Source organism: Alligator mississippiensis, chromosome 11 (genome assembly GCF_030867095.1).
Source record: "Alligator mississippiensis isolate rAllMis1 chromosome 11, rAllMis1, whole genome shotgun sequence".
Taxonomy (NCBI): domain Eukaryota; kingdom Metazoa; phylum Chordata; order Crocodylia; family Alligatoridae; genus Alligator; species Alligator mississippiensis.
Genome location: NC_081834.1, coordinates 6,083,576 through 6,109,377, shown reverse-complemented (window position 1 = coordinate 6,109,377; position 25,802 = coordinate 6,083,576). Strand labels below are relative to the sequence as shown.

At 49.9% G+C, this 25,802-nt stretch overlaps 1 protein-coding gene across 1 annotated transcript in view; it reads right to left on the bottom strand.

The window, feature by feature from the left end:
* Nucleotides 1–25,802, bottom strand: part of IGDCC3 (immunoglobulin superfamily DCC subclass member 3) — a 178,603-nt gene that overhangs the window by 12,409 nt on the left and 140,392 nt on the right. The window contains exons 8-12 of the mRNA XM_006258331.4: nucleotides 15,925–16,172; nucleotides 15,177–15,341; nucleotides 5,255–5,443; nucleotides 4,864–4,968; nucleotides 1,510–1,648 (exon numbers count right to left, since the gene is read on the bottom strand). Coding sequence (XP_006258393.1) covers nucleotides 1,510–1,648; nucleotides 4,864–4,968; nucleotides 5,255–5,443; nucleotides 15,177–15,341; nucleotides 15,925–16,172 — 846 coding nt within the window. The remainder of the gene's footprint in view (nucleotides 1–1,509; nucleotides 1,649–4,863; nucleotides 4,969–5,254; nucleotides 5,444–15,176; nucleotides 15,342–15,924; nucleotides 16,173–25,802) is intronic.

The window sequence follows — 25,802 nt, the reverse complement described above, 5'->3', positions numbered from 1 at the left end:
GCTCCGCTCCTCACCGCGCCGGCATCCCCACAGGGAGGGAGAGCAAAGTCCCGGCCGGAGCAGCCCGCAAGGGGCTGGGCTGCTGATCAGTAGGCAATCATAGCTGTCGCCCTTTCCTCCACTGTGCCTGTGGCGCGGGGCAGGCAGCAGCTCCTCTCTGAAGTGAGGCGGGGGCAGGGACAGGGCCCAGGGCAGAACTGGGCAACGTGTGGGCTCCGCTGGCTCCGGGGAACTACTCTACTGCCCAGCCCCTTTGGGCGAGCTTAGCCCCAAGCCCCACTGGCTTCACCCTAATCCTCTATTATTTACAATTAAAATACTATTAATTCTTCTAGTATTTACAGCAATGCAAATTAAAAGCAGAATTAGGCCTTTAAAGAAAAACATCTAACAAGGTAATAGATAGACTGAGACTAATATTAAAGAATGCATTTGGTACACAGTGTAATATTAAATATTAAAGGGGGAGGTGGGACCAATTCGGGAACGGACTAAAGCAGCACACTCACGGACCAAAGGGCGCGCTCACGGATCGCTACACCTTAGAGTAGGGGCGGGCAATTATTTTGGGCAGAGGGCTACTTACTGCGTTTTGGCAAGCCATCGAGGGCCGCATGACAGGCAGCCCAGGGCAAATCAATATTAATTTTCTAAATTTTTTAGGGACCCCGTGGGCTGGATAGAATGGCTTGGCAAGCCGCATCCGGCCCCTGGGCCACATTTTGCCCACCCCTGTCTAAGAGGGAACATTGCAGTGCACAAGTCCAGCAGAGGGCAGAGAGTCCAGAGAGAGTCCAGTGTAGGGCAGTGAAAGTGTTTAGGGGGCTCGGACACATGACTTGTGAGGAGAGGCTGAGGGAACTAGGTTTTAGTTTGGAGAAGAGAAGACTGAGGGGTGATTTAAGAGCAGCCTTCAACTGCCTGCAGCGGGTTGCAAAGAGGATGGAGCTGGGCTGTTCTCAGTGGTGGCAGATGGCAGAACAAGGAGCAATGGGCTCAAGGTGCAGCAAGGAAAACTGAGGTTAGATATTAGTAAAAACTTTCTTACTCGGAGGGTGGTGAAGCACTGGAACAGGTGACCCAGAGCTGTGGTGGAGTCTCCATCCTTGAAGGTTTTTAAGACCTGGCTGGACAAAGCCTTGGTTGGGATGATCTAGTTGGGGCTGGTCCTGCTTTGAGCAGTGGGATGGACTAGACGTGACCTCCTGAGGGCCCTTCCAACCCTCATTGTCTATGATTCTAAGTCACAGTGATCTTAGCAGGTCCCAAACAAGCATATGCCACAGGGATTTTATAGCACAGGTGGCAGGAGCAGGTGCTCCCTCCAATCCCCAGCAGGGGAGATGTACTGTGTGATTGGCAGGGACACCAGGGAAGGGCTGGAGGGTGTCACATGTCAGAGATGATTGTGAGATCCCACAGCCCCTTTGGCCCAGGAAGTCGGACAGCAGTGCGAGAACATGGGCTGTATCGGGAAGAGAACATCCCACCCACGAGCAGCGCACCTACCTTCCTCTGTACCCGAACATGAGGAAGAGGACGCAGAATATAATGCACGTGACGCCGATGTGGATCCCAATGATGATGCCAGTGGTGGATGTCTTATTGCTCTGCTCATCTTTTAGGCAGTCGCACGGGGGATTCAGCACTGGAAGGAGAGGGAGTGAGTTAGTTCTCTTCCTGATGCTCCTCAGGTCCAGTATCATCGCTTCTCCAATGGCCCAGGCAAGGACTGAGCCCCAGGAGGCTAAACTGAGATCTGGGCTGTGGCAGGCTGGGCCCATCCAGGTATATGGTCTCAACCCCACTCCCCCTTTGTGGGGTCTGCAGAGGGGCAAGATGTGTAAAGCTGATAGGGAGCAACAGCAGCAGAATGAGGTTGGTGGCTGAGCCTGAAATAACACAGCCTGCAGCATGAGCCTGCGGTTGGGAGCCGGGAGCCCTGAACTGGACTGTGCTCTTGGCCCCCTTCCCCAACACACCCTTCCCCTACTTTCAGCAGGGGAGGCTAGCCTCCCCGGAAAATGAGATGGTGATAAGCTTCATCACCTGGTAGGGCCTTGGCTGGCTGGGAGGAAGCCACTGAGGCTGCAGCAAGGAGCAGCCTGTTCTCCCCACCATCTGTCCTGGCACATCTGCTTCCCCAGCAGTGACTGCAGGGTCTGGGGAGCACGGGGGGGTGGGCTGAGTGGTGCCTGGGGAGAGACTGGTCTCAGCCCCCTGCCCTGCTTCACCTCCTCCCCACACAGAGAGAGGAGAGCTGAGGCAACAGGGTTGAGAACCTTGCTGGCTAAGGACTCTTCTTCTCTCCTGAGGCCCCTCTTATGGGAATCATGACCTGGAAGCAGGGAAGGACATACAGCGCACTTATTCCACCTGGCTCATTCTCTCCTCTGGCTTGGCCCCAGAGGGTGCTTATCCCTTCCCCGGGTGAGGAGTCTGGAGGCAGGAGGTGGCCATCCTCTGTGCCAGCCGTGGCCAGCAGCCCTGCCATACCCCGAACAGGAGTCAAGTTGATGGATATCCATGGTAACGTCCTGGGTGATGGCTGACAGCAGCTTTTGACACGGTGCTTTCAGGGAACAGAATGGGATCGAGCTGCCAAGTGGAGTATGTGTTTTATCGAAACCGAAAGTCAATAGCTGCCACAGGCAGGGAGTGGAATAACTCTCCAAATGGATGATATCCATGCTCTGTCTTCAGGGTACTGAGTGAGCCAATTTAACCACATCCCAGACCTCATGGAGGGTGAAAAACACCCCTTCCCAAACAGCAATTTCCATGGAAATCAGGCATGTTCCCAAAAATCCCTGCTGTACCACGTGCAGCTCCTAGCCAGCCAGTGCATCCTTCCCCCTTTCCTTTGTGCTGTAGGTGATGGAAGGGCCTTTCATCTGAGCTAATTCATAAGACTCTGCTGCAATCTGGCAGTTCTGGTCTATCGTAACAAAAGCTTTCAGCCTATTCTCCTGAGACAAGCAATTTGCTTTAAAGGCAGAGCCTGCCTCTCTGATCCCTAATGCTGTGTTCAGATGAAAAGTGAAAGGATAACATACAATTATTTTGCCTTTCCACCTGGGGATTTGTAAACTTTGCATTTTCTCTGTGTCAGAGGTAGGCTGTGAATTACAGAGGAGGGAAGCAGCAGTGCTTTTGTAGAGGAGCAAACCAAAGCATTGTTAGAACATCTCCGAGTATCGCTATATAAACCAGGGACGCAAAGTATTAGACGGAAGCTGATGAGATTAATATTTACAGGAAAGAACGATAGCGGATGAATAACACGGTACTCTGTTTGGAGGTATTCCCAGTGGGAGGCTGGTTAAAATGACTCCAGAAGCACTGGGTACTTATAGGCCTACAAGACGAATGATCAGTCAAAGCGGAGGGAAGGGAGACCTCTCACCTCCATATAACCTTACCCCAATGTAATCATTTGCTTTTTTAAAATTCCTTTAAAAAGCATATGTCTCCACCCCCCTCCCCGCCATAGACACTCAGCAAAAGTTATTTCATTCCAGCTGAAATCAGTGCAGCTTTCCTGAAAAAGAGGCTCACTGGAGGGGCACAACGGGTGGGAGACTCGGAGGTCTGGACACAAACACTCCTGACCTGCCACAGTGAGTCCTGGAAGCAAATGAGGTGGAAAATTTGAGTTGGATCAGGACTTTCTGTCCTTGCAAGGACACTGTGGCTGGTTCTGGCCATTCCTGGGCCCCACGTGTGGAAGCAAAGGCTGGGCCAAGTCTGAGCTTGGTTCTTTGGTCAGTTTAAGCTGGTTCTGCAGTCACTTTCTTTTTGCTCACTTTGGCTGCCAAGACAGCAAGGGACTGCCTGCAGGGGAGAGTGCAGAACGGGGGAACAGATAATGTCTGTGGCAATCAAATCCTTAGAAACAGCAACGATTTATCTGCTGTTCTCACCTACACTGAAAATAAGAACTTGAATATTTAGGAAGGCGGGGCGACAAGGACCCCTTAAACTACTAGCACATCAAACCTGACTGTGATGTGTCCAACACACCAATTGTTCTGGTGTCTGAGGCAGGTTCTCCTCTCAGTCAGTGCAGTACAAACCTGCCTGTCTCCTCGGGGTTTGCTGAAGGTAAGTCCAACGTGTATAGCTTCATACCTGAGTCTCCCTAGTAACAGCCAGCCTGCCTTATTGGACACATATTTAAGGTTCTTGCTAAGGGCACCGGGAGCTGCACATATGCAGAATTAACCCGGAGGACCGAACGTACAGAAATCTCACGCAATTTTGACGATAAAAAAAAAAAGTACTCGTCTCTGCACAGCTGCAGCTTTCAAAAGAGAGATAAGTGTATTTGCTCTCTAAGCCTGTCCACAAAGTGGTCAGCCGCATTCTTCATTTCTGGCTTCTGAAACTTGAATTTGGATGAGAAAGTTGTTATCGAGTTACCAGAGCACAGGAAACTATGTACGTTCAGCCTTTCTTTGGATCAGCAGAGAGCAGACTGAATTGTGCTACTAGATCCTTTTTAATGGCACTAGTGAAGGGTAGCTGGGAGCCGGCTGTGCACAGTTGGCGGGTCATGCTGGCGTTGCTTCCCCTTCTTGCTAAACGGGGCAAATTGGCATTGGGAATAAACAAGGGGAAACAACCAAATTAGCCACCGGGGGGCACTGAGCCCCTATGCAATCTTTCTTTAAGTTTATTTGTTGGGCTGTAAATGAAACGCTCTTAAAGGTGAAGACGCAGAGGGAGGGGTATAGAGGATTGGGTTGAGGGGGGAAGGTTCTCTCTAGCTACAACTCCCATGCTCCAGAACCGGCTCCAAAACTCCCATTCAAGATAAAGTTTCACTCCCCAAAGACCAGCCGATGTGGCTTTGCCTCTTACCTGTCCTCTCCACCGTTTCTCGGAGGGACACAAAGCGAACCGTGGAATTTCCATCCCCGTGCTGGTTATATGCAAGGAGTTTGACTTCATACACCACCGATGGGTCTGTTGAAGAGAGACACAAGGAAGAGGGTTCAGGTGGATTCTCTCCCATAAAACAACCTGCCTGTTGGGGCACGTGTCTGGGAAACAAGTGGCAACAGCCAAGCACGATGTTCCCACTGAACTCAATGGTGAATGTGCACTGTCGCTGTGAACCAAGCTTAGGATCTAAAAACAAACCTGACGCAGCTCTCCTACTTGCTAGAGGCCATGTATTTCACCAAGAACATGCAGGCGAATGTTCCTGTGCTAAGCAACGTAACATGGACAAGGCCTTCTTGGTACTTACCTAAGTGAGTAATGTTGTAAGACGTAACATTGCTGGGCAGTAATGTTGGCCCAGTATACTGGGAGAGGTGAACTTTACGGTAGTAGAGCTTGAACCCTTCATGTTGGCCCAGCTTGATGGAAGGTTCCCAGGTGGCTTGGACAGCGGTGCTGTTAATAACTTTAATAAAGAGGGAAGGCATCGCTGGGACTGAAAGAGAGAGACAGAGAGAACATTTTATCACCACCTGGGTCACACCTGTGCCCTTTTAGCCCCAATATACTCTGCAGAGTACAAGACTCATGATGCCCATGCTAGCACTTCAGAGGTTGCTGAGTCTGACAGCATGACAGCTAGATTAGAGTGGGAAGAGCAACTGAGAACCACCCCTGGTTTAATGGCCCTGAATTCCTCCATGAAGTTGTGAGAGCTTCAAACTGTTTCCTGCTCGCAACGTGGTGGTTGGACAAGGTAGGAGGCTACTTTGTAGATTCTGATGCCGTTTGATTCTCAGCCCCTTAAGGTCAGGGCAGGAATGCAGCAGCTGTGGAAGTGAATTTCCAGATTTCGTGATCTTCACTGTGGGGCAGCGGTGGCCTTTTAGAATGATTAGTCCCTCGGGGAGGGTGAAACCAGGAGGACGGGTCAGTGCTTTGAGGCTGATGTCTCCACGTGAAATACGTTGCAACTGGCTGAAGATCCCAGATACTTGCGCTAGCTTAGAAGTACTTTCCATCAGTGTTGGAAGGACCTTTCTCCACAATGTTAATGAGGAAGGGAGGAAATCGGGGATTGATAAGCAAGAAATTAAGTGTTTTCAATCAAGGCAGGACAGTTCTCCACATTATATTACTGCTAAATTATAGCTATTTCCAGTATGACAATCCTGGTGGGATGCACTCACCTGGCCAGAAGGCTGCACTGAGACTTTGCTGCGGGGAAGGCAATGCAGGCTCTTTCTCAGTTTTACCTACCTATTCACATGCTGTTCCCTGTGCCTTTGGGCTACAGCCAGAGCTTAGAAGAATCAACCACAACCTCTCCACTGACATCCAAAGATTTGGATCGGGCTCCTTCAGACCGTGAAGCAGCACTTGCCTCCCAGGAGGGGGCTGGGCTAGGCTGGAAGCTACCCCAGCAGACCCAGACACATCCTGGGCCCCAGTGAGAGGCTGGCACTGGGGGGTGCTTGTTATGTCCACACCAGAACAGCAAAGGCAGCCGATCAGCATGTTCCAGCCAGGGGCCTGGGAGGCTGGATGCATGGTCCTGCTTTGCCCAAGCCATATGTAATTATGCATCGTGGTGGCCAAGCAATGTCCTGGACCAGTGTGCTCTTCACAGAGTGCTCATCCCTTCACCAGGTTTTAGGTGGTCATGAAACTTGAGAGCCCTTCCCTGTGAACTGGGCATCCCTGTTAAACTGCAGTGGGTTTGTCAAGGCTGTGCCAGTTTAAGGAACAGGATGTGTCCCTCGGTGATGCTGTGTTGTTAGGGATGGAAGAATCTGGCTCACTGGTGTGGGAGTCCAGTGGGCAAAGCAGAGGAGGGTTGAGGCAGGACCTTGCTCAGCCTCCTCTGCCCTCCTCTCCTCACCCTCTCACACGGGGGAGCTCTCTGTCAGACTTTTCCCTGAATGACCCCAGGATGCTCCAGGCCAAATGCTCTACTCATTTTTTGGGTCCCTTTGCACCCTTCAGTGTGTGCAGCAGGGCTGGGAACTTCCCCCTGCATTGGTAAGCCAAGATCCCTGCTGGTTCAGGGCTCCAGGCCTCTGGGTCTCTGATGTCCCATGTAAAGGGTTCATGGGGGCAGGGAGTAGGTACCTCTGCTACCCAGGCAGGCCTGCTTATAGTCCTTGTTGGGCAGGAAACTGCTTCTCAGTGGGACCAGTGTTGTTCCAATAATCCAGGAGCAGAATTTAGCTCCCAAAGTCCATGCCCTTGGTGCAGAAGCCAGCACCATAGCTCTCTGGGAATAAATATCATCTCAGTGGCACCTCACATCAAGGAGCATTGGAACCAGCAAACAGGAACAGAACAATCATCCACTTAACTCTGGCATCCAACACGGACCAAGAGCAGGCGCCTCAGGAGGAGGCGCTGACTTCCCATGATGTCTCTGCCTCGGGGAAGTTAGTAACTGATCCCACCTGGTTATCAGGTCATGCTCTAGGACTGGTTCTCAAGCTTTGCAGATTTGAGGAACCCCTCATTAGTCAAGAGACTCCTCAGACAATGCCAGCTCTTAGTTGCCACTCATTTTTTGACTACAGAAAAATAAAAGAAAAATTCTCCTGTTGCAAAGAAACCAGCAAGCCCACGCCACGTCCGAATGGTTTGAACACTATGGATTCCTATCTGACATCTCTGAAATCCCTGCCACACACCCTGCCTGAAAATCACTCCTCTCGTGGATAAGGATGGATGGTCCTGTAACTGTGCCTTACCTTCTGAAACTATAGTTGCTCTTCTTTTGCCTATAAATGTCTACACATTTATTGATACGTATACTAAAAAGCTGCCTTGATAGTTTCTGTTGGAACACAGCCTTGCAGGGCAACTGATACAATACATAATAATAGTAATAATTTTACTGAATAGGTCAAAGTCAATGGAATGAGATGGTGCAGTCTGAAGACTGGCATAAGCAGAAAGGCTACTGTCCCTATTTGAAAAGAAGGGTTAAAGCAGCATAACTGAACAGTTAGGAATTTCCTGACTCATTTGAATTGCCTTTTTTCCTAATAAAAATACAGTAGGCAATTAAAGACTGCTCCACTGTTTGATGAGACATGTCTATGCAATTGCAATCATGAATCTTCCAAAAAAAGTTATCGCGTCTCCATTGATTCACACTGGGAACACAGTGCAGGACAAGTCAATGTATTTTCCTAATGACCTGCATGTAAATCAATAGAAAGGAAGAATGAATTGGTGTTTTCCCATTGACCTACAATACAAGAGCATACCCAGGTAAGTTCCACAGAAAGGGATAAGAAAGCAGCTTCCTTATTCATTTGTGTGACATTATCACTCTGACTTAATGTCTCTGAATGGGGAAAAAAATCCCAATGAATCAGGGTTCCTTCTTACCACCATAGTATCTTGAGGCTTAAGTTGATGGGATGGTAATGTGAGTTTACCGTGGCTTTCAGGCCTGAACTTTTACTGGACCATGCCATTTCATCCAAAGATAGAAAATTGCAAACAAGAACTCCCATAATTGTCCTTCCCTGCTAATCTCTCTTGGGCAAGACAAAGGATAGTCTGGACTCTGCTCTTGAGGAGAGATTTTATGGGTCCCAAGGATACTGTGCCAGGCCCAACAGTCAAATGCTATTTAGGGGAAACAGCCTAGGCAAGCAAACTTCTAGAGGTGCTGAAGGTGTGGGATGCCAGCCATTCACAAGTGGCTCTTATTCACTGTTGTCATAATAGGGAACCTCTGCTTGCAGGCACATTCCAACAAGCTTCACCTCTCTACCACACTGGCATTTTTGGCCCTGTTTGTTATAACACATGGGGCCTAGAGAAAGAATCCATGAATCATTTGCCAACTTACACTCCCTTCCCAAGGCGCAGCTTACATAACACCTCTGGATTTGGCCTGTGAATTGACCTGAGTGCAAGGGAGTGGCTGGACACAGGGCTCACACGGTGAAGAGCAGGAGGAGGGCAGTGCAGCTCACAAGAGGATGGAAGATTGTGCAAGTGAGTCTCCTCTCCCCAGGTCCATTGTACACTACAATAGGGTGAAATGCACTGCAAGACAAGTGATCTTGCCCCATGCCAGGGCAGGTCTGCACACAAGAGCAGGGAAGGTCTCTCTGTCTGAGATGAATAATGCATCACTTCTGTGTGATAAGCTGAGCCTTTGGTAGCCCCAGCAAACAAAAAATTGAGCACATCCTTAAATAAATACATCCAAGTTGGCAGGGTGAGACATTTGGCTTGGTGCCACCTGAACAAAGCTGAAATGCTTGGTGGGAGGCATAATCCCTGGATATGGCAAAACTAGCCTACCAAGTTCAAAGACTGCATGGTGCAGCAATTTCCTTAGAGAAGGCTCTAGGGTTTTTCCCAAACCTTGTTCAGGCCATATTGAAATGGCTTAGCACGATAGTGCAGATTTTCAGCTCCGCCACTTGCTTTGCACTAACTCTGCTGGTACAAAGCAGCAGCAAAATCCGGTGAAGCTGGCCACTAGAGGACTCTCTGGCATAGAGGACTTCCAGTAGTAGCTAGCTTGCCATCAGTTCCCCCCGGCCCAGAGCAGAGGCTGTGGGAAGGGAGAGGGGGCAAGCTGAGTCCATCCTGGCAATGTCCAGCTGCTGGGGTGGCTCAGGTAACCGCTGGCAACAGGCAGGAGAGAGAAAGCAACCCTGAGACAGCTCATGCTGAGCCCAGGCACAGAGCAGTCAGACCCTCGAGGAGGAACACTGAAATCTGGGGGAAACTTGTCTGCCATTTGGACTGTTCTTGCCCTAGCAACCACATATTACACCTAGATCTGGACTTGCATCCAAGCTTCCCTACATATTCAGAGCCCTTTGCAGTTAGCTTGGCCAAGGTGCTGCTGGCCTGTTGCCCAAGGCACAAGAATGGTGCATCCCTGAAGTCTGGCCATTATGAAACTTAGCTGGAACTCTCAAGTTCCTGCCAACTGCCAAAAGTTGGGCAAGATGTGAGAGCCCCTGGACACAGCATTGCTACGGGACATAGGTACTCTCCCTCTGCTTTTGCAGGACGGTGCAGTGCATGCCCCGGGGATCCTCATGAAAGACAAGTTTCTCTCCAGCTAGTTGATGTCTGGCCTTGCTATGGATAATCTATACAGGAGGCAGAACTAGAATCACAGCAGGTCCTGAAGAACGAGCGGCATTCCTGGAGCTCTTCTCCATCCTGGACTATGACGTGGAACATGCAGCTAACTGCAAGCACGCTCCAACGCTCTGCAAACAAACAGCTGTCTGCGCGTTCCAGGCAGGTGCCCACCAGTCTGATCTGCACACAAAAAGCAAGGTTTGGACACAAAGGAGCATGCGTGGTTGCGTATGCAAAGCCAATGGGCACATCGCACAGCAGGCTGGCTGGGAATCTGCCTTTTGGGAGGGCACCGCTTCTTGGAACACGAAGAAAAATATTGTAGTTGGGAGGAGGAAACTTTATCCCAGGGAACAAAGAAACACTAGCATTGGCCATCCTGATTTGTGAAGAGTCGGTTTTATTTTATGGTCTCAGAGCTTTACATTTATTAAAAACTACAAGAATGTCTCATCTTCAAAACATGGAATATATAGTATTTACTCAAAATTTGAATATATAGTATTGATTATATGTACGTACTAGTAGAATGCAAATGCTATTTATAATTTCATTACATAAATAAGTATACAATAAGGAAGTATAGTTGTGTGTGTGTGCAATATATATGTGTGTGTGTGTATACACACATGCACACAAGCATATATGTGCTTCACAGAGGTATATATATGACACAAAATGTATCTAACATATGTGAGGTGTCTTTGCTAAGGGATGGAATAGTTGTCTTCCTCTTCAGTGCTGTTTGGAGTTTTCCCCAGTCACTTCAACTGTCTTCTTGAAGTCATCTTAAACTGAAGATGACTAAAGGAACAGTCTTCATCCTAGAGAAATGTCAAAAAGTTCTGGAGAAAACCCTAAAAAGCATGAAAAGACAAGAGTAGGCACCTGTGCTGCTTCACAAAGCGCATGTTGTTTGAGATATAACAGTTGCATTACCGGGTTAGTGTCTGCAGGTGTTTCTCAGCACCAACCATGCAAAGCACCTCTTTATCTGGCTGCTGGAAGGTTGAGCAACAAGCCCGGGTGCTGGAGTGGATTCTGACCCCATGCACATACAGATAAATTGAGAGCGAGTCCATCGGCATCAGTGGGGTTTTCCTAGATTCTAGCCAAGGTGCAGCTGAGAGTACAGCCCTGCCTATGATGCTCTTTCTCGGCCTGTGCCATGTCATCTTTCCAAGCCATGGGATAGGACCGACTGCTTTCTTCTCCCATCACGTCATCCTTTTCGCCCAAGGTCAGACTTGCATGCTGCATCTCTGGATCCCTAACCGAGCTCCCTGCGTGGCTCCGTCACTTCCTGCAGAACATACACTTTCATTGACAAGGAACCAAGACCGGAGCCTGCGGTGCAAACCTCCCCAGTGTAGCCCGAGGAGCTGCTGCATTTCAGCAACAGGCCCAATCCTCTTCTCACCTCACGCTAGTCCACATCGGGAGTCACTGCCAAAGCGGAGTCACAGTAGGGCGAGCTGGATTACATGTGCTCAGAATTGGGCCCCAAAGCTCTAAGAGAAGGAGCAGACTGCTGAAGTGAGAGATTTGGCTGATTTCCTAATGCAGGACTCACTCACTCTCTCCCTATCTTTAATCTCCTGCTCCTCTTTCCGGTGCCTTGCTGCTACTCCACTTCTCAACACATTGCTTATCTCAATGGCCCAGCGCTGCAGAGAGCTGTGCACCGGCCCCAGTCCAAAGGAGCTCAAGCTAGACAAGTAACGTGACGAGAAATGATGAAAAGAAAATGGGGAGAATAGAGAAGAAAGAAGAGCAGAAAGGAAGATTTCTCCAGAGCTGCAAAGAACTAGAATTCGTTTAGAGAGTTGCAAAGAATTCAGATCATTCACTTAGTTTCCCTCTTTGGTATTTGTTTCCTCCTTCTTTCTTATTGCACCTAGTCACAAAGCAAGGAGCGGAGAGCAGAGACAGAAAGCAGGACAACCAAAGGCAGTCTGGAGTGAGGCTGCATAGGAGGAGCATGCATGCATGGTATTACTCGTGTGACACATACATTCATATGCTTCGAACTATGAAATAAAATTGCTAAGGCAGTGCCCAGCATCCACATCCCTGCCATCTGAAAGACTCCCAAGGGTGATCTTCTTGTCTGAAAACTAAGGGTCCAATGCAGATTTCTCCCTTGGATAGCTTCCACTACTTAAGGAGAGCTTGTACTTAAGGCCCCAGATGTAACAAAGCATGAGATGCCCAGATCCTGTAAGAAGTTAGATTCTTAACTGCCTGGCATATTTCTTCACGATATTACGGCTTCAACATCCTCACTTACTGGCAGTTTTATATGTCCTTCAAGAACCACATAGCTTAAAGCTAGCTGACAACATCTGTACCCATTCTGGATGTGCGTGTTTTCCTAGTTAAGCAGAGCCCGGTGGGGTAAGCCAGTGCAGAATCGACCCCTTTACTTTGTTTAAGAGAGAAACCTCAGAAATCAGTGGCTGTACGGTGGATGTGGCTCAGGCATGCAAAAGGAGGGGATTCTGAGTGCAGTGGTAGTGCTCATCTGTCAGCAAGCCAGGAAGACAGCCCCATCCTGAGAGCAATACCACCACATCAGCTAAGACACCACGTCCAAAGTCCTGTGTAGAAGAAATGGCATCCCCCCCACCGCCCTTGCACTCGCTTCAGTTGGATTCAGAGACATATGCTCATTTCCGCTGTCATCCCCAGCCAGGTCCCATCCTGCCAGTGAGATTCCACCCCAGGAGGCACCTAGGCACCGCATGAACGTGTCTAGCTGTGCTCGCACCTGGCTTCAGGCATATCATCAACCCAGTTGTGTGTACAGACAGAGGCCCCTGCAGAGCCTGCTCGTGCAATGTCCGTTCTACCTACTGTCCTCCTGGGCAGAAAATTATGGGCTGGATTTTCAAGCAAATTGCAGCAATTCAGAGGACACAACCAGGCCATAATTCGGCCACCGGGTCCCAGAAGAGAATGCTGCTTTGGTAGGGGAGGTTTTCTCTAGGGGCAGCTCTCCGTAAGACGCATGTAATCTGGCTTGCTCATCCGTGATTAAAATACAGCTCAATGTCTGCATTCAGTTGCCAGGGATGATGTTGTTTTTAAGGCCAGCATGGCAGCCTTGTGCCTTCAGACATCAAAGATCCAGGAAACGTATTGCCCTCTCACAAGATACATAACCGCGTGAGGCCTGATTTAAGGCAAGCTTGTCGAAAAGCCTTGCCCAGCCTGTCCCAACCTATGCCAAGAAGCACCAGGTTTTATGAGGCATGGAGGGGCTGTGAGCTACTGTGGCTGAACTCGGAGCTCTGGGTCAAGGATTTTAAAGCTTAAGCTGAGTCCACCCCCGTCTCTGCACCAGGGGGAGAAGCTAGATGAAAGGAGGGCTGGGGGACTCCAGAATGCCAAGTAAATAGACATGCAAAGTAATAACCCAGCATGTCCCACAGCAGGGATAGAGTAGCTCTTTAATCTTAGATCCTGTAGGAAATGCTCACATCCGCTGAAAACAGGGCTCAGAGCTGAGCCCCCAGATTGGAGTCAGTGCAGCCATTTCAGCTGCATCTGAATCAGGCCCTTTGTCCTCCTATCACTGTCCTGCAGGACTTCATGTTTATGAAAGAGACCCCTTGGGGTGCGGTGCCCGCCCCTCTCCAATACATCTGCTTTGAAACGAGAGATGAAGCTATTGAGATAAGCTGTGGTCTCCAACTGTCTGAAATGTGCTGGGGCCTAAGCTCAACGCTGGTGACCAAAGGCTGTTCTATCTGATGGCCTGGGACTGTGGTTTCAAGCCAGCATCCCATGGGCAAGTCCTGCATCACACTCTGCTACCATGCTGGGGGCACTCACTGGCAGTCTGAGCAGAGACGCTGAGGAAACAGAGTCTCCTGGGATGGAGCTACCTTCTTACTAACCTCTCACTCCTGGTCAAGGCAGAGCAGCTGGGAAGGCCACTAGTGTGGCCACTGGCCATGCTGCACTTGTGCTGTGGATGAAGCAAGGGCTTCTGTCTCCAGGGCTGCTGATCAGCTGGCTTTAGGAGAAGAGCCATCAAATAAAGAACATGCACTAGACCATCCTGTACGAAAGGCTGCCAGTGCCAGAGTTGGCACTGCAGCATCTGGGCTGCTGGACAGCACTGAGGCCTACTACTGTTTAAAGCCGATGATTTAATGAAAGTCCTGTTGCAGTGCAAGGGCTGGTGATGGGCGTTCAGCTCTCAATGGCTTCAGCATAGCTGGCTGAAGATGGAGGTCTGCTGTAATCTATGCCAGCTGTCAGGGTAGGGATATCCTTGTTATGCCCCTTCCTCTGGGTGCATGCTTTGGGCCAAGAAGGTAAGTGCAGCTACAGGGTCTGTACATCTTAACACGCTGGAGGGGTCAGGTTTTGCTGCTACCTGATCTTTGCCCTTCATGAAACAATGTTAAGTCATGCCATTGAGAACACTGGCCCAGGGATCGGCCCTCCTGAGGCAGGGATCTCTGTCCAATAAATAACCAGGGTTACTGCGTTGTCAGAGCATAGGCCTGCAAAGCCCTGCACTCCCAAGGGACTGCATATAGGCTCAGTGAAGAACCCGATGCCTGAGGGCTTCCAGAGCCATGTCCCCACTGAGGAACTCATTCATTTTCTGGGTAAGGAGGAACATATCCAACAAGACCACATGAGGCAGTTGCTAAAGAGTTTGAGAGGTCTCTGCAGGGGCTGAGGCAGAGACACCCACAGGCATGCCTTGCTTGCAATAAAAGGCTTTCTTTTGGGGTGTCATAAACAATCCTGAGGCTCTCACTCACTGCAGGCCACACACTCAACATGAGGATGACTACATACCAGAACAAGACCCCTGCAAAAACTGACAGTTAGCTCCCACATCATGCTGTGAGGCATAAGGTGTTGCAGAGACCGCCAGGTGATTTGGTCTTGCTCTCTTCCGTACCACCAGGTTAGAGAAAGTCCAGATGCTCCTCAATGTAACCAGGTAAGGGGGACTCTGTCACGTTCCAGAGCACAGTAAGCAGGGGGTGGGGGGCAGTACATAATGAAACACCCAAGTACATGCAGCAACTAGGCTGACATTGTTGCTGCACCCCAAGGTTTGCAACCATCCAAACATTAGACTTCCTTACCTTCTCCCAGCGTGCTCACCACCATGATGTCAGAGGCTTTGCTAGCTCCCCGGGAGGTGTACGCCTTGATGTAGAAGCTGTAACTAGTTGAGGGCTCCAAGTCAGTCACGAGCTGCTGGAAGGTGCTTTTGCTCACAGCCTCCTGGTACTCCATCTCCACTGGATCTGGAACGCAAGAGCAAGCGAAAGCAGAGTGGCGTGAGGCTGCAGGAGGATAATGCAGTGGTGCTCGGGAGCACATGGATAATAGAGTGACACCTGAACAAGCCATAGTTTTGCTTCTCAATGAGGAAGTGTGTTGAGAGGTGGGTCAGATTCTTCTCCACCTGGAACCTTTGCCATGGACTTCAGCTGAAGGGAAAGGACCGAGCCCACAGAGCTTTGCTTTTCCTTCCCTCCCACAGGAAGTGCCGTGCTGAGGCTGGCTGGTTTAGAGCCGGCTCTAGTATGTCCACGGGAGCTGCAATCATGCCTCCTGACCACAGGGCAGATGTGCCCTGGCAGCTTGATTCTACAAGATGGCAAGACCTTATAGTCAGGGGCTGAGCTCAGGACATGCCAGCTTCTGGGGTGGTGGAAGGTGCTCAGTGCCTCACAGAATCAACCTATGCTACTGTTTTCTGGTGCCTGTGCAGACAATGCTAACTTGAGTAGGCAGGAACATGATTGTTGCTACTGACAATGTCCCTGCATCAAATCCAAGTGGCCAAGGATGGGACCTTTTGAGCATCCAAGCCAGGAGCCTTACCTGCAGCCTTCCTTATGTGCAGCACATAGCCGATGATCTCCTTGGTATTCTGCAGAGGCTCGCTCCAGGACACCTGGATGGTGGTCGCAGAGACGGTCTCAGCTTTCACATTCTGGGGAGGGCCTGGCAGCCCCTCGGCCCATAGCACAGTCAGGCGGGCGCTGGCCTGAGTGGAGCCGGCACTGTTCTCCGCGATGCACTGGTAGATGGCTTCGTCCATCTGGCTGATCCCGTAAATGGTGAGCGTGCTGGAAACAAAGGCAGACAAAAAAAACAGCGGCCTTTAGCTTCACACCTTGCAGCCCTGACCCTAGCACTATCAGGCATCGCCACAATCTCACCCAATGGGTCTGAAAAGTAGAGGTGGGCTCAAAGGCTGAGCCTGATTCGGGACAGTGTCAATATCTCCCATTTGGCTTCACTTTTTGGGCCAAACTTGGCTTTCAACCAGGTTCCCAACCTGGATCTGCATGTTGATGATTCCATCTCAAAAGAAAATCAAGGGAGGAAGAGGAGGAGGTGGCAGATTATCCTGATATTGTAGTCAGGCAGCTTGTCTCTGTCTTGGATTAAAGAGATTGGGGTCACCCCTAACTGAGTTACAAAGGAAAAAGAATGCACCAAGGGACTTTTGCACGTGGGCTTTGGAGAGAGAACGAGGTGTTAACGGTGTAGGTCTCACGTACAAATTGGGCAGACTGCACTGTTGAAATCAGAGCATCCAGCACCGACCTGGTGGAAACCAATGGGACATGAGCTCCCAGTGCAAGGCTGTGTCAGAGAAGGCAAATGCAGCCCCTGGGTGTAATAAAAAGAGAATAGCACCAAGGTGAAGAGAGGTGACTGCCTCATGCCTGACTTGTTCCTCTGGCTTTCATGAGGAACCTGCCCTTTCTCAGCAGACTGCCAAGTAGCCCTTTCCCCAAGATCAGCTGAATTGCTTTCACTGCAGATCAGAGACACCTGCCAGCAAGTTTCTCCAGCTCAACCTTACAGCCAGAAGCGGGGTGGGGACTTTGAGATGGTCTGCTGCCATGAGGGTGGGAAGCAGGATGAGTATACTAGATGCCACGTGGGATGGCAAGGAAGTCTTACATTCAACCAAAACAGAGGTGCTAACAGCAAATATACCTACCTAGCTTTGGCCCAGCTAGTACAAGCAACAACAAGCCAGGGAACAACAGCACTACGGCATTCACCCATATACTACTAACGTGACAAGGTAGGATCATGGTAATAGCTGCTGACAGGGAGCTTGCAGAGGTACCGCACATGATACATAAGCCAAGTCTAATCAACCCCAGTCAGAAAGCCCTCTGGTGATGTTGTAATTGTATTATAGCACATTAGAACAGTCTTAGAGTAACATTAGGATTAGCCCATTTATCCTGCAGGGTGATAGCCTCAGCTTTTGCCTTTGTGTTATGAAAAAAATAAGGCCCGATCCTTGCAAGTGCCTGGGGAATATTCACAGCCTTGCAGAAAATCTCAGTGTGTATTTCTGAGGCCAGGGTCTGAAATGCCCCCATAATTGGAACCGCTCTTCAAAAGAGCTGCTGGAGGCTTCTGCTTGGAGGCTCAGGTGCTCCTTTCAGTTGCACAAGATAAGAAGGATCGCTGGCTCCTTGCTCAAAACCATTTCTGAAGGGCGAAAAGGCCAGGCGTGCCCAGTGCTCCCCCAGCCACCACATGAGTATCTCAGTAGGCTCCATGCGACAGGACGGGGGTTTATTGGCGAGGTGGTAAGAGGAAAGATAGGATGATTAGATGCTATTTGCACCTCAAGTAGTTGAAGTGAATTGCTACGTGGACAACCACATGGGTGTATGACAAGGGCCATTTATAACGGAGACCATTTCCTAGCCAGCAAGGGGGTAATGGGTGCCCAGGTTTTAAAAAGAAAAAGCCAACCACTATCAATCTGAGAGCAGCACCACTGTGCATGGTTGCAGCATCACCCCAGCTGGCTGTTTAATGTTTAAAACAGCTCTTTGACAGCTCTGGGCTCTCGAACAGAGCCGTCGATAAGCGCTCAGGCCGTTCAAGTGTTTCCCTCAGAAATCGAGCCCAGAACAAAGTGATTCAAATCACCACGATCCAGTGGTTACGCAAAATCATAAGTAATATCCAATATTTATCCAAAATAGCCTAACTGGAACTGGAGGCAGCCTGTGAAGCTAAATCTTCTGGGCTTAATTTACCACCACCGAGGCAGGAGTTTGAGAAGGTTACAAATAAGACATTTTTGTGACTAGCTTGATTGTGTTAGGCAAGGATTTTTCTGGGGGACGTCTTTTCCTGGACCCATGGCATGGTTGGGATGAAGTTAGACAAGCATTCGAACGCAAGCCATTCACTAGGTAGCAGTGTGTTAAAAAACAAGAAGTTGGGAAGGTGGGGAGGGGATATTCTCAGCGAGAGATAATATACACTCCTGATCAGGGCAGTATGGGAACATATAGCGAGTGAGCACATGCTGGAACCTTTATTTAAAAATAAGAGATGGCCACAGAGCCGAGGCTTGCTGTCAACTGGAGTGCAAGTGGAGTCTCTCTTGCAGATTGAAGTGGCTGGGACCATTGCTATAGCACACCCTAATACTTGAGAAGTTTGCTTCCATCACTTGTAAATAGAGTTACCTGAGCTCATCAGTGAGAGAACACATCCCCGCCGTGATCTTCCCTTCCCCGCCGTGTGAAGGGATGGAACAAGAGGTAAAAGGAGTCGAAATCTCACTGACAGCCCTGTCTTTATCAATGCACCACGTTAGCCCGCTGTAAATACTGGCACAGAGGCCGGCACGGCAGCCAGCACGCTCTGAACAGCAATCCCAAGTTCTTTCCAAGCTTCATGTTGGGTGTTGGCACCAGCTCCGACACCCAGCCCTGAGAGGAGCTGGCCAAAGGGCTGGAGAGCGAGTCAGGTGCTCAGTCCCTGTTGGGTGAACAGCTCCAGCAAACTCTTCTGCCTGGCCAAAGGAGAACGAACAGGCCCTGGAAGAGTCAAGTCCCACACTCCTTTCTGAGGTCGGCAGGAAGGTTTACACGCTACAGAGCCTCGACAGCGGGGGCAAAGGGGTCAACAGCTGTAGCACCGGCCCTGGGAGCTGGCTTAGTATGAGACTGGTGGCCACAGTCGCTCCCAGCTCAGCTGTAGCTACCGGCCAGGGTGCAAAAACTGCTTGTAACACCTGTGGCCGAGAGCATGAATTTACAAGAAATCATTTTGTTCTGCGAGGGGGAGAGGGCTTCCAGCCAGGTCAGGATCAGGCCCCCTGCTTCTGCAAATGAAAAACGGCAAGCGGGAAACCGAAATTACAAATAACCCAGCAGAGCCCTGCCTGTAGATCATCTGAATGCTGTTTGTAACTGCAGCAAAATATTGGTCTTCCTGCATTACAATTTATTACTGCTGTTGATTTACCATTCGTATTTCTGCCCTGCAAATCATCAGGGCTGTAGGAAGTGAGCAAATGTTTAACAGTCCTCTATTTATGTCCTAGTCTTTTGTTTCCTTGGAAACATTGTAAATGGAACATGAAATGTGATGGTTTCAGCTGATATGGTGATTTCAGTGAATCAACCTTAAGCTCCTCTCCTAGCCATAGGCTCCATCTATCTGATTAAATGAAGGAGGAAGGGGAGGCAGGGAAGGAAAGTCCCAGTGTGTGGCTAAACTGGTCAACAAGGCATGATTTCGGCAAGGCCAGGCGGCAGAAAGGCAGGTTTATGCAATGGGAAGGCTGTATCTGCAGCTCTGCATACAGCAGGAGAGGCAAGGAGGAAGCAGGTATGCCGCTGCCTTCTGTAGCAGCGATATTAGGATGACTCCCATGAATTCACCCTGCATCTGCCTACCGAGGAGAGCCAAATCAAGCCTGGCTCTGAAGCCAAGCACAGCATTAAGCTTCCCAATCATGGATAAAGCAAACCAGGAACAATGAGAAGTGTTGAGGTTCTCCTGGCTTACGGCTGCTTTTACTTGACATGTTAAATATCTTACAGGGAGAAAAGAGTCAGCAGGGGAGAGAGCAGCAGCTAGACTTGACCTACTCCTTACTGCTGTGGTGTGGGGTCAAGGACAGCTCTTCCGAGGGCCCAGGGCGGCTTCTGGTGCATGGGGACATTTGTCCCTGGAGGTGGGAAATGCAGGGGTAGCTGCACTCGCTGTGGGGCAGGTAGGAACTTCAGCAGCAGAGGCTGCAATAGGAGATGAACAGCATGCATTTTGGGGAGCATCCACACTGAGCTTTGCAACAGAGAGAGCTTCCCAGACAGGGCTGGGCTGGCTGAGACTGCCAGGACGATGGAGTCAGCAGCATCCCCCATCAAGCTCCCTGTTGTGGGGGTCCTAGAGATATGCCCCTGATGTGCTAAATGAGGCGCATCTCTAGGGCTCCAGGAGCCCACAACTTAAATTTAAAGGTGGTGACTCCTTGTCCTGTACCCTGCAGCCACAGTGACCAGTCTATCACCATCCACTGTATAACCACCCTTCAGGTGTTTGAAGCCCTACGGCTCTAGAGATGTACCCCATTCAGCAGAAACTCTTCTACTTCACCATGATCACAGCCTCCTGCCAACAGAAGCAAAGCAGCCAGCCCAAAAGACTGAGGAGTCATGCGCCGCCAGAGAGGAAGGTGCCGACCTGGTCCCCAGAGCTGGAATGGCAATTGCTAATTTATACCCGGGCACCGGCTAGCATAAGCAAGAGCCTGCGACTCGCAGCTGAGACATCTGTCACCGCAGGAACTTGGCGTCGGCCGCATCCCAGAGACTCATGCTGATGCTGATAGCAAAGAGCTCAAAGTGTGCTGTCCCGCCCTCACCTCGCCAGCTGTCCCGAGTGTACTTGTTCTCAGTTGTTGTCTTCTGCAACAGGGTCACTTGGGGCTTCTGCACCTGCCTGAGTTGGGGAAGAGGACTGCACATTGCTGCCATGAAAGGGGCAGGGAGGGCAGGGGAGCCCACAGCTTAAATTTAAAGATGGTGACTCCTTGTCCTGTCTCCTGCAACCACAGTGACCACACAGCGATCACAGTGTATAACCACCCTTCAGGTGTTTGAAGCCCGTTATCAACTCCCTCCCTCGGTTTTCTCTTCTGCAGACAAAATCATTCCCGTTTTTCCAACCTTCCCTCATGTTTCCTTGACATTTAACTATTTTTGTTGCTTGCCTCAACAAGCTGACTGATTTTTCGTAGGGGAATGTTATGCATAAAAGGGCACAGGACATCGCCACAGCAATGCAGTCACTGCACACCTGACCTGCTAGCAACCACTGGCCCTTTCTGTTTTATGCTCAGCGGGCAGAGTGAGAAGAGATTAACAGCCGCTTTAAACCAAGCCATTTCATGCACATGCCAGAGCTTCTGGTGCAATGGGTCTCTGGGATGCTAGGATCAGGACCTGGGCTGGGCACACCCTGTGATATTTTACAGCCAGCAGATACTTTACCAACAAGACTCTGATATCCAGCACTCTGCCACATTAAACAGCTAAACCCCACATTTGATTCATAGCTTGTGAGATTCTGCACCAGCCGATAACATTCTTCCGGCATATTGTCACGTCTGAAGAAAGATGAGGAGAACAAACTCTCTGAATGCTGAAGACAGCAGCAAGCTGGAGTCCAGATTTTAGAGACTTGTAAACATTCATTTGCCTTGAGATTTGCAAGTGTGTGCTTGCGAGTGTGATACGGATCGTGGATACCCGTTGCCTATGAAAAGCGGATGCAACCAGTATTGTGTTACTTGGGTTTGTGACACAGGCAGGGGTTCGATAAAGTTATTAAATGTTCAGCTCTACCTAAAAATTATGAGGTGGAGAAATGGAGTGCAGAAAAGCAGGCAGAAAAACCGCTGAGCCTTCGAAAGGATCCACAAGATCCCTCTCAGAAGGCAGAGCCATGCAGCACCCAATAGAAAAATTGCTTGTTCCCCGGGAAAAGGGCAGGGGAGACCATGGTACTGCTGGCAGGGGATTTATGAAGGTCGGATATGTTCGGCTGATTCTGGAAGGAAAATCATTCCCATGCTCCAGAGAAAGGCAAACCCCACCATAGTCCTGCCCATTCTGATCTGGGGGGAAATTCCTTCCTGACCCCAAGTCTCAAGATTGGTTTGACCCTGGGCACATAGGCAAGACCCTCTGGCCAAGCACCAGAAAAGTAGATACAGCAATGCACCACAAACTCCCTCCTATGTGGGGTATTGGCAGAAATCAGGTTCTCTCTTTCTCACTCTCTCTCTCCCAGACAAACAGTGAAAAAAACTAATACCGGCAGACTGGCAGAAATCAGAAAAGGCCTCTGTCTGTCCTTACTGGAAGCACCTACAACACGAGCATCGGTCGTGACTAACCTCCAAGGACACCAGTTGAAAACCAGTTCTATGAGAAAGCCAAGGAAACCCCCAGGTTGGCTTCCTGAAGATGCCACTAGCAAGCATCAAGTTGCCTCTTCAATACTTAGAGGACAAATTCAGCCTGCCTTTGCCCACCCCAAAGAAATCCCCGGGGCTGAAGGTGTTGCTTAGTGCAAAATCTGGTCCTGTTTTCCCAGGTTCTGCTTTTCACTGAAGACTCAAAGAAAAGCCAAGGGCCTAGTTGCCAGGCATTCATTCTCCCTTTTGAGCAGCAGATGAGTGTCTCTGGGTTTCGAACATCTGAAATATGTGAGTGCCCTTTCTTTCTTCCTGTCAACAGAAAATCTGTCACGTTGGGACATCTGCTCTTTGAAAACTTTTCCATGAGTGCCAGACTGGAGGCGGCGTTAATGCATCGGATGATAAGAGATGCCGGGACGCTTTCTGTCGGTCGCTAAAGATGCTCACTGAGTGGAGAGCTCAATCAAATTTTCGCACAATACCCTGACAGGCATTGAGAAAAGTGGGGAGCAGAGCTGCTGTAGATTCACACCAGGCTGAGCTGGAGAGTGGGGGGGAGCAGCCCTTCCAAAGCAGCATATTCACAAGCTGTCTCCCAGTTCACAGGCAATCAAGATGACTGATCTCACTCGGGTCAGGGGTCTAGGCCAGTGACCAGAGCTCAGCTTTGCAAAGACTCCTCCAAAAAAAAAAAAAAAAAAAAGGATGAGAAGTGAAGGAGCCCTCTTCAGTGAATCAACAGCACAAAGGAGAAGAGAGGCCTCCATGGAAGGCTAGCAGCATGTGCACACACAAAAAGGAGAAAATGGGATGAAATTAATGCAAAGATTAGAGTAGGTTGAGTTGTGGGAGCATTGTCGGTGACAGGAGTATGCCCCAGCGCTGCATTCAGATGCACAGTACTCACCCATTCAGCAAACTTCCTGCATCATACTACAGCCTGCATGACTATGTTCGCTATGGGGTGCATTGTCCTGGCCCATATAGAATGAATAACTGTTTCAGAGCCACTTGCCAGTGCACCGACAGAAAGGAGCTTTTGCTTCAAGTGGTGCTCGTTGGCTTCTTTCCAGAAACATCCTGCATTGGGAAGGGAGAGATGTTCAGACTAAAAAGAAGTGGGGACTTTGTAACAGCACGTTGGAACCAAGTGACAACCTGGATTCCCCTCATGCCATGTCTTGAACTCCACACTGAAGGTCTCTAAGTGCTGTGGGGTTGGGGCAAAGCATATTGATGCAATTCTTTAGCCTGTGGGAGGCCAGAGTCAGGCCAGATGATCACTGGAATTTGTGCTTGGCAGGCATGTGCTGGCACACGGAGATCTCTCCTGGCCAGGGTTTGGGTCAGATGCTGAAGGTGTGCCCTTGCTCAAGCTCTGCAAATTCTCCAGAACCAAGGCAGTAAGATAGAGCACAAAAGCGACTGGTGCTTTAAAAAGGGGAAGGTAAGTTCATTACTATGGGAGAGGCTGATAAAGAGGCTGCATATCTAACTGTCCTGTGCTCGTTACCCAGATCCTGAGAGGTAGGCTGGCACCTACCTACCACTGATTTCAAACGTCTCCTGTTGATTTAAGTGGGAGTTAGGACTCCCAGTCTGCATGGCCCTGAGGTGGGTAACTTAACCAGTGGAGCAAAAGACTACAGACTGACCCACCCCCTCAAATGAACACCCACAATTACAGACCACAGATGAGCAAGGCAGAACTCCAGTCTAAGAGTTCACGTGAGCACAGGGACTGGTCCTGAACCCAACCCAAGAGAACGGGCCTTGGCTGCCCTGTATCCTGTGTACTGCCTACCTGAACTGGTTAGCGATGCTGGTTAGCTATGCAGGCAGTAGCAGGATGTACCCCACACGCTCCCTAAACCATGCTCAAGGTCAACAGGGTGACAGAGTTTCAGTCTGGAATGCCCCCAACCTTTGCAAGCTTTGACATATCCAATGTGTCCTCTCAAGTGCATATATAGAAATACACATGCACACACACGTGCATGCACATGCACATACACGCGCACGCGCGCACACACACACACACACACACGTGTGCACACAGAGGCATAGCATCTATGTCATCTCTAAGACTCCCAAGTGGTGTGCAGGGGCTGAAGTGCACTCATACCCCACACTCCAAAACCCATTTGAAATGCTCCTATAACTCATTCCTAACACTAAGGCACACAAAGACACAAAGTGGTGAGGAGGAGGAGGACCTGCCTTCCCCATTAAGGGTTTTCTAGGGACTTAGAAGTGACATCGAATTTGGGGCAAGGTACATGGACGTTGGTACACAACGCTAGTGAGACCGAAGAAGCGTCATGCCTACCTGACCAAAACTAAACCCCCGCCCAAGCCTGGCCCTTCCAGAGTTCAAGGGCTCTTAGTCTTCAGTCCATGTCCATCTCACAGAGAGGGCTCAAGGGGACCAGGCAGAACCGAGACAGGGTTCTGAGCTTTCCCACATCCGAAGATGTTTCAGTTTGGCCCAGTGCTGCAATTCAGACCAATCAGCTCCCAAGCGGAGCTAAGCGAGCGAGAATCGTGTCCTCATTACAGCTGGGGGAACTCTCCCGAAGTTGCTTGCACACAGCCAGCAGCGGAGCTGACAATAAAACTCAGGGGCCAGGCTGTCTGCTGATGCAAGAAGATGCTACTCCACTGACTCCTGCAGGATTGCCTCCTTCCTGCGCAAGGAGAGGCTGGCACCAGGCTTCCCAACTCTCTGCTCTAAACAAGACCGGCTCTTCCAAATTACACTGTTCAATGGCTAGTTAGTGTCTGATACAGAAACTCAAACCTGGAGCATTTAAATTACTCTTCAGATACAACAGTCACTGTGACTAACTGCACTTGGTGGGTGCGCCCAGAAAGTCTTTCTGCGTGTTCAGGATCCCAGAGGATCATTCAATATTTAAAGAAAAATCCATGGAATAAATACAATTGAAGTATTTGGTATTTTACCACATGGATATGCAGGGCAGACAGGAAGGAGAGCTCTTCATTGCTGTATAGGAGCCCCTGCCCCTGGTAAGGGATGCAAGTGCTGCTAGAGGAGAGGGGAAGCCCTTGGAGAAAGGGTGAGCAGGAGTCCTGATGCTCTCAGCACCAACCTGGCCACTGGTGCAGACTTATGGGGGAGAGGCCCCCCACCCCAGGTAGTCCACCCTAACCAGCAGGTGCATCACCGAGGCGACACGGTGGGGTGTTCAGGGGGTGGGTTATAAAAGGAGGAAGAGGCATCCTTTTGGAGCTGTCTGAGGATGGAAATCAATGTCTTTCCTATGCAACATTTTGGAGGGATGCTCATGACCCTGAATCAGCCTCTGAAAGGCCAATGGGATGAAAGGAAGCGCTAAGAAACCCATAGCTGTAGGCTCGCAGCAAAAATAATCACAGTCACACACGATGGGAGGGGACGTAGGTCCGGCAGTGTCAGCTGGCCTGTAATGGCTGCAAACCCATCTGGTGGGACACAACCGTCTGATCT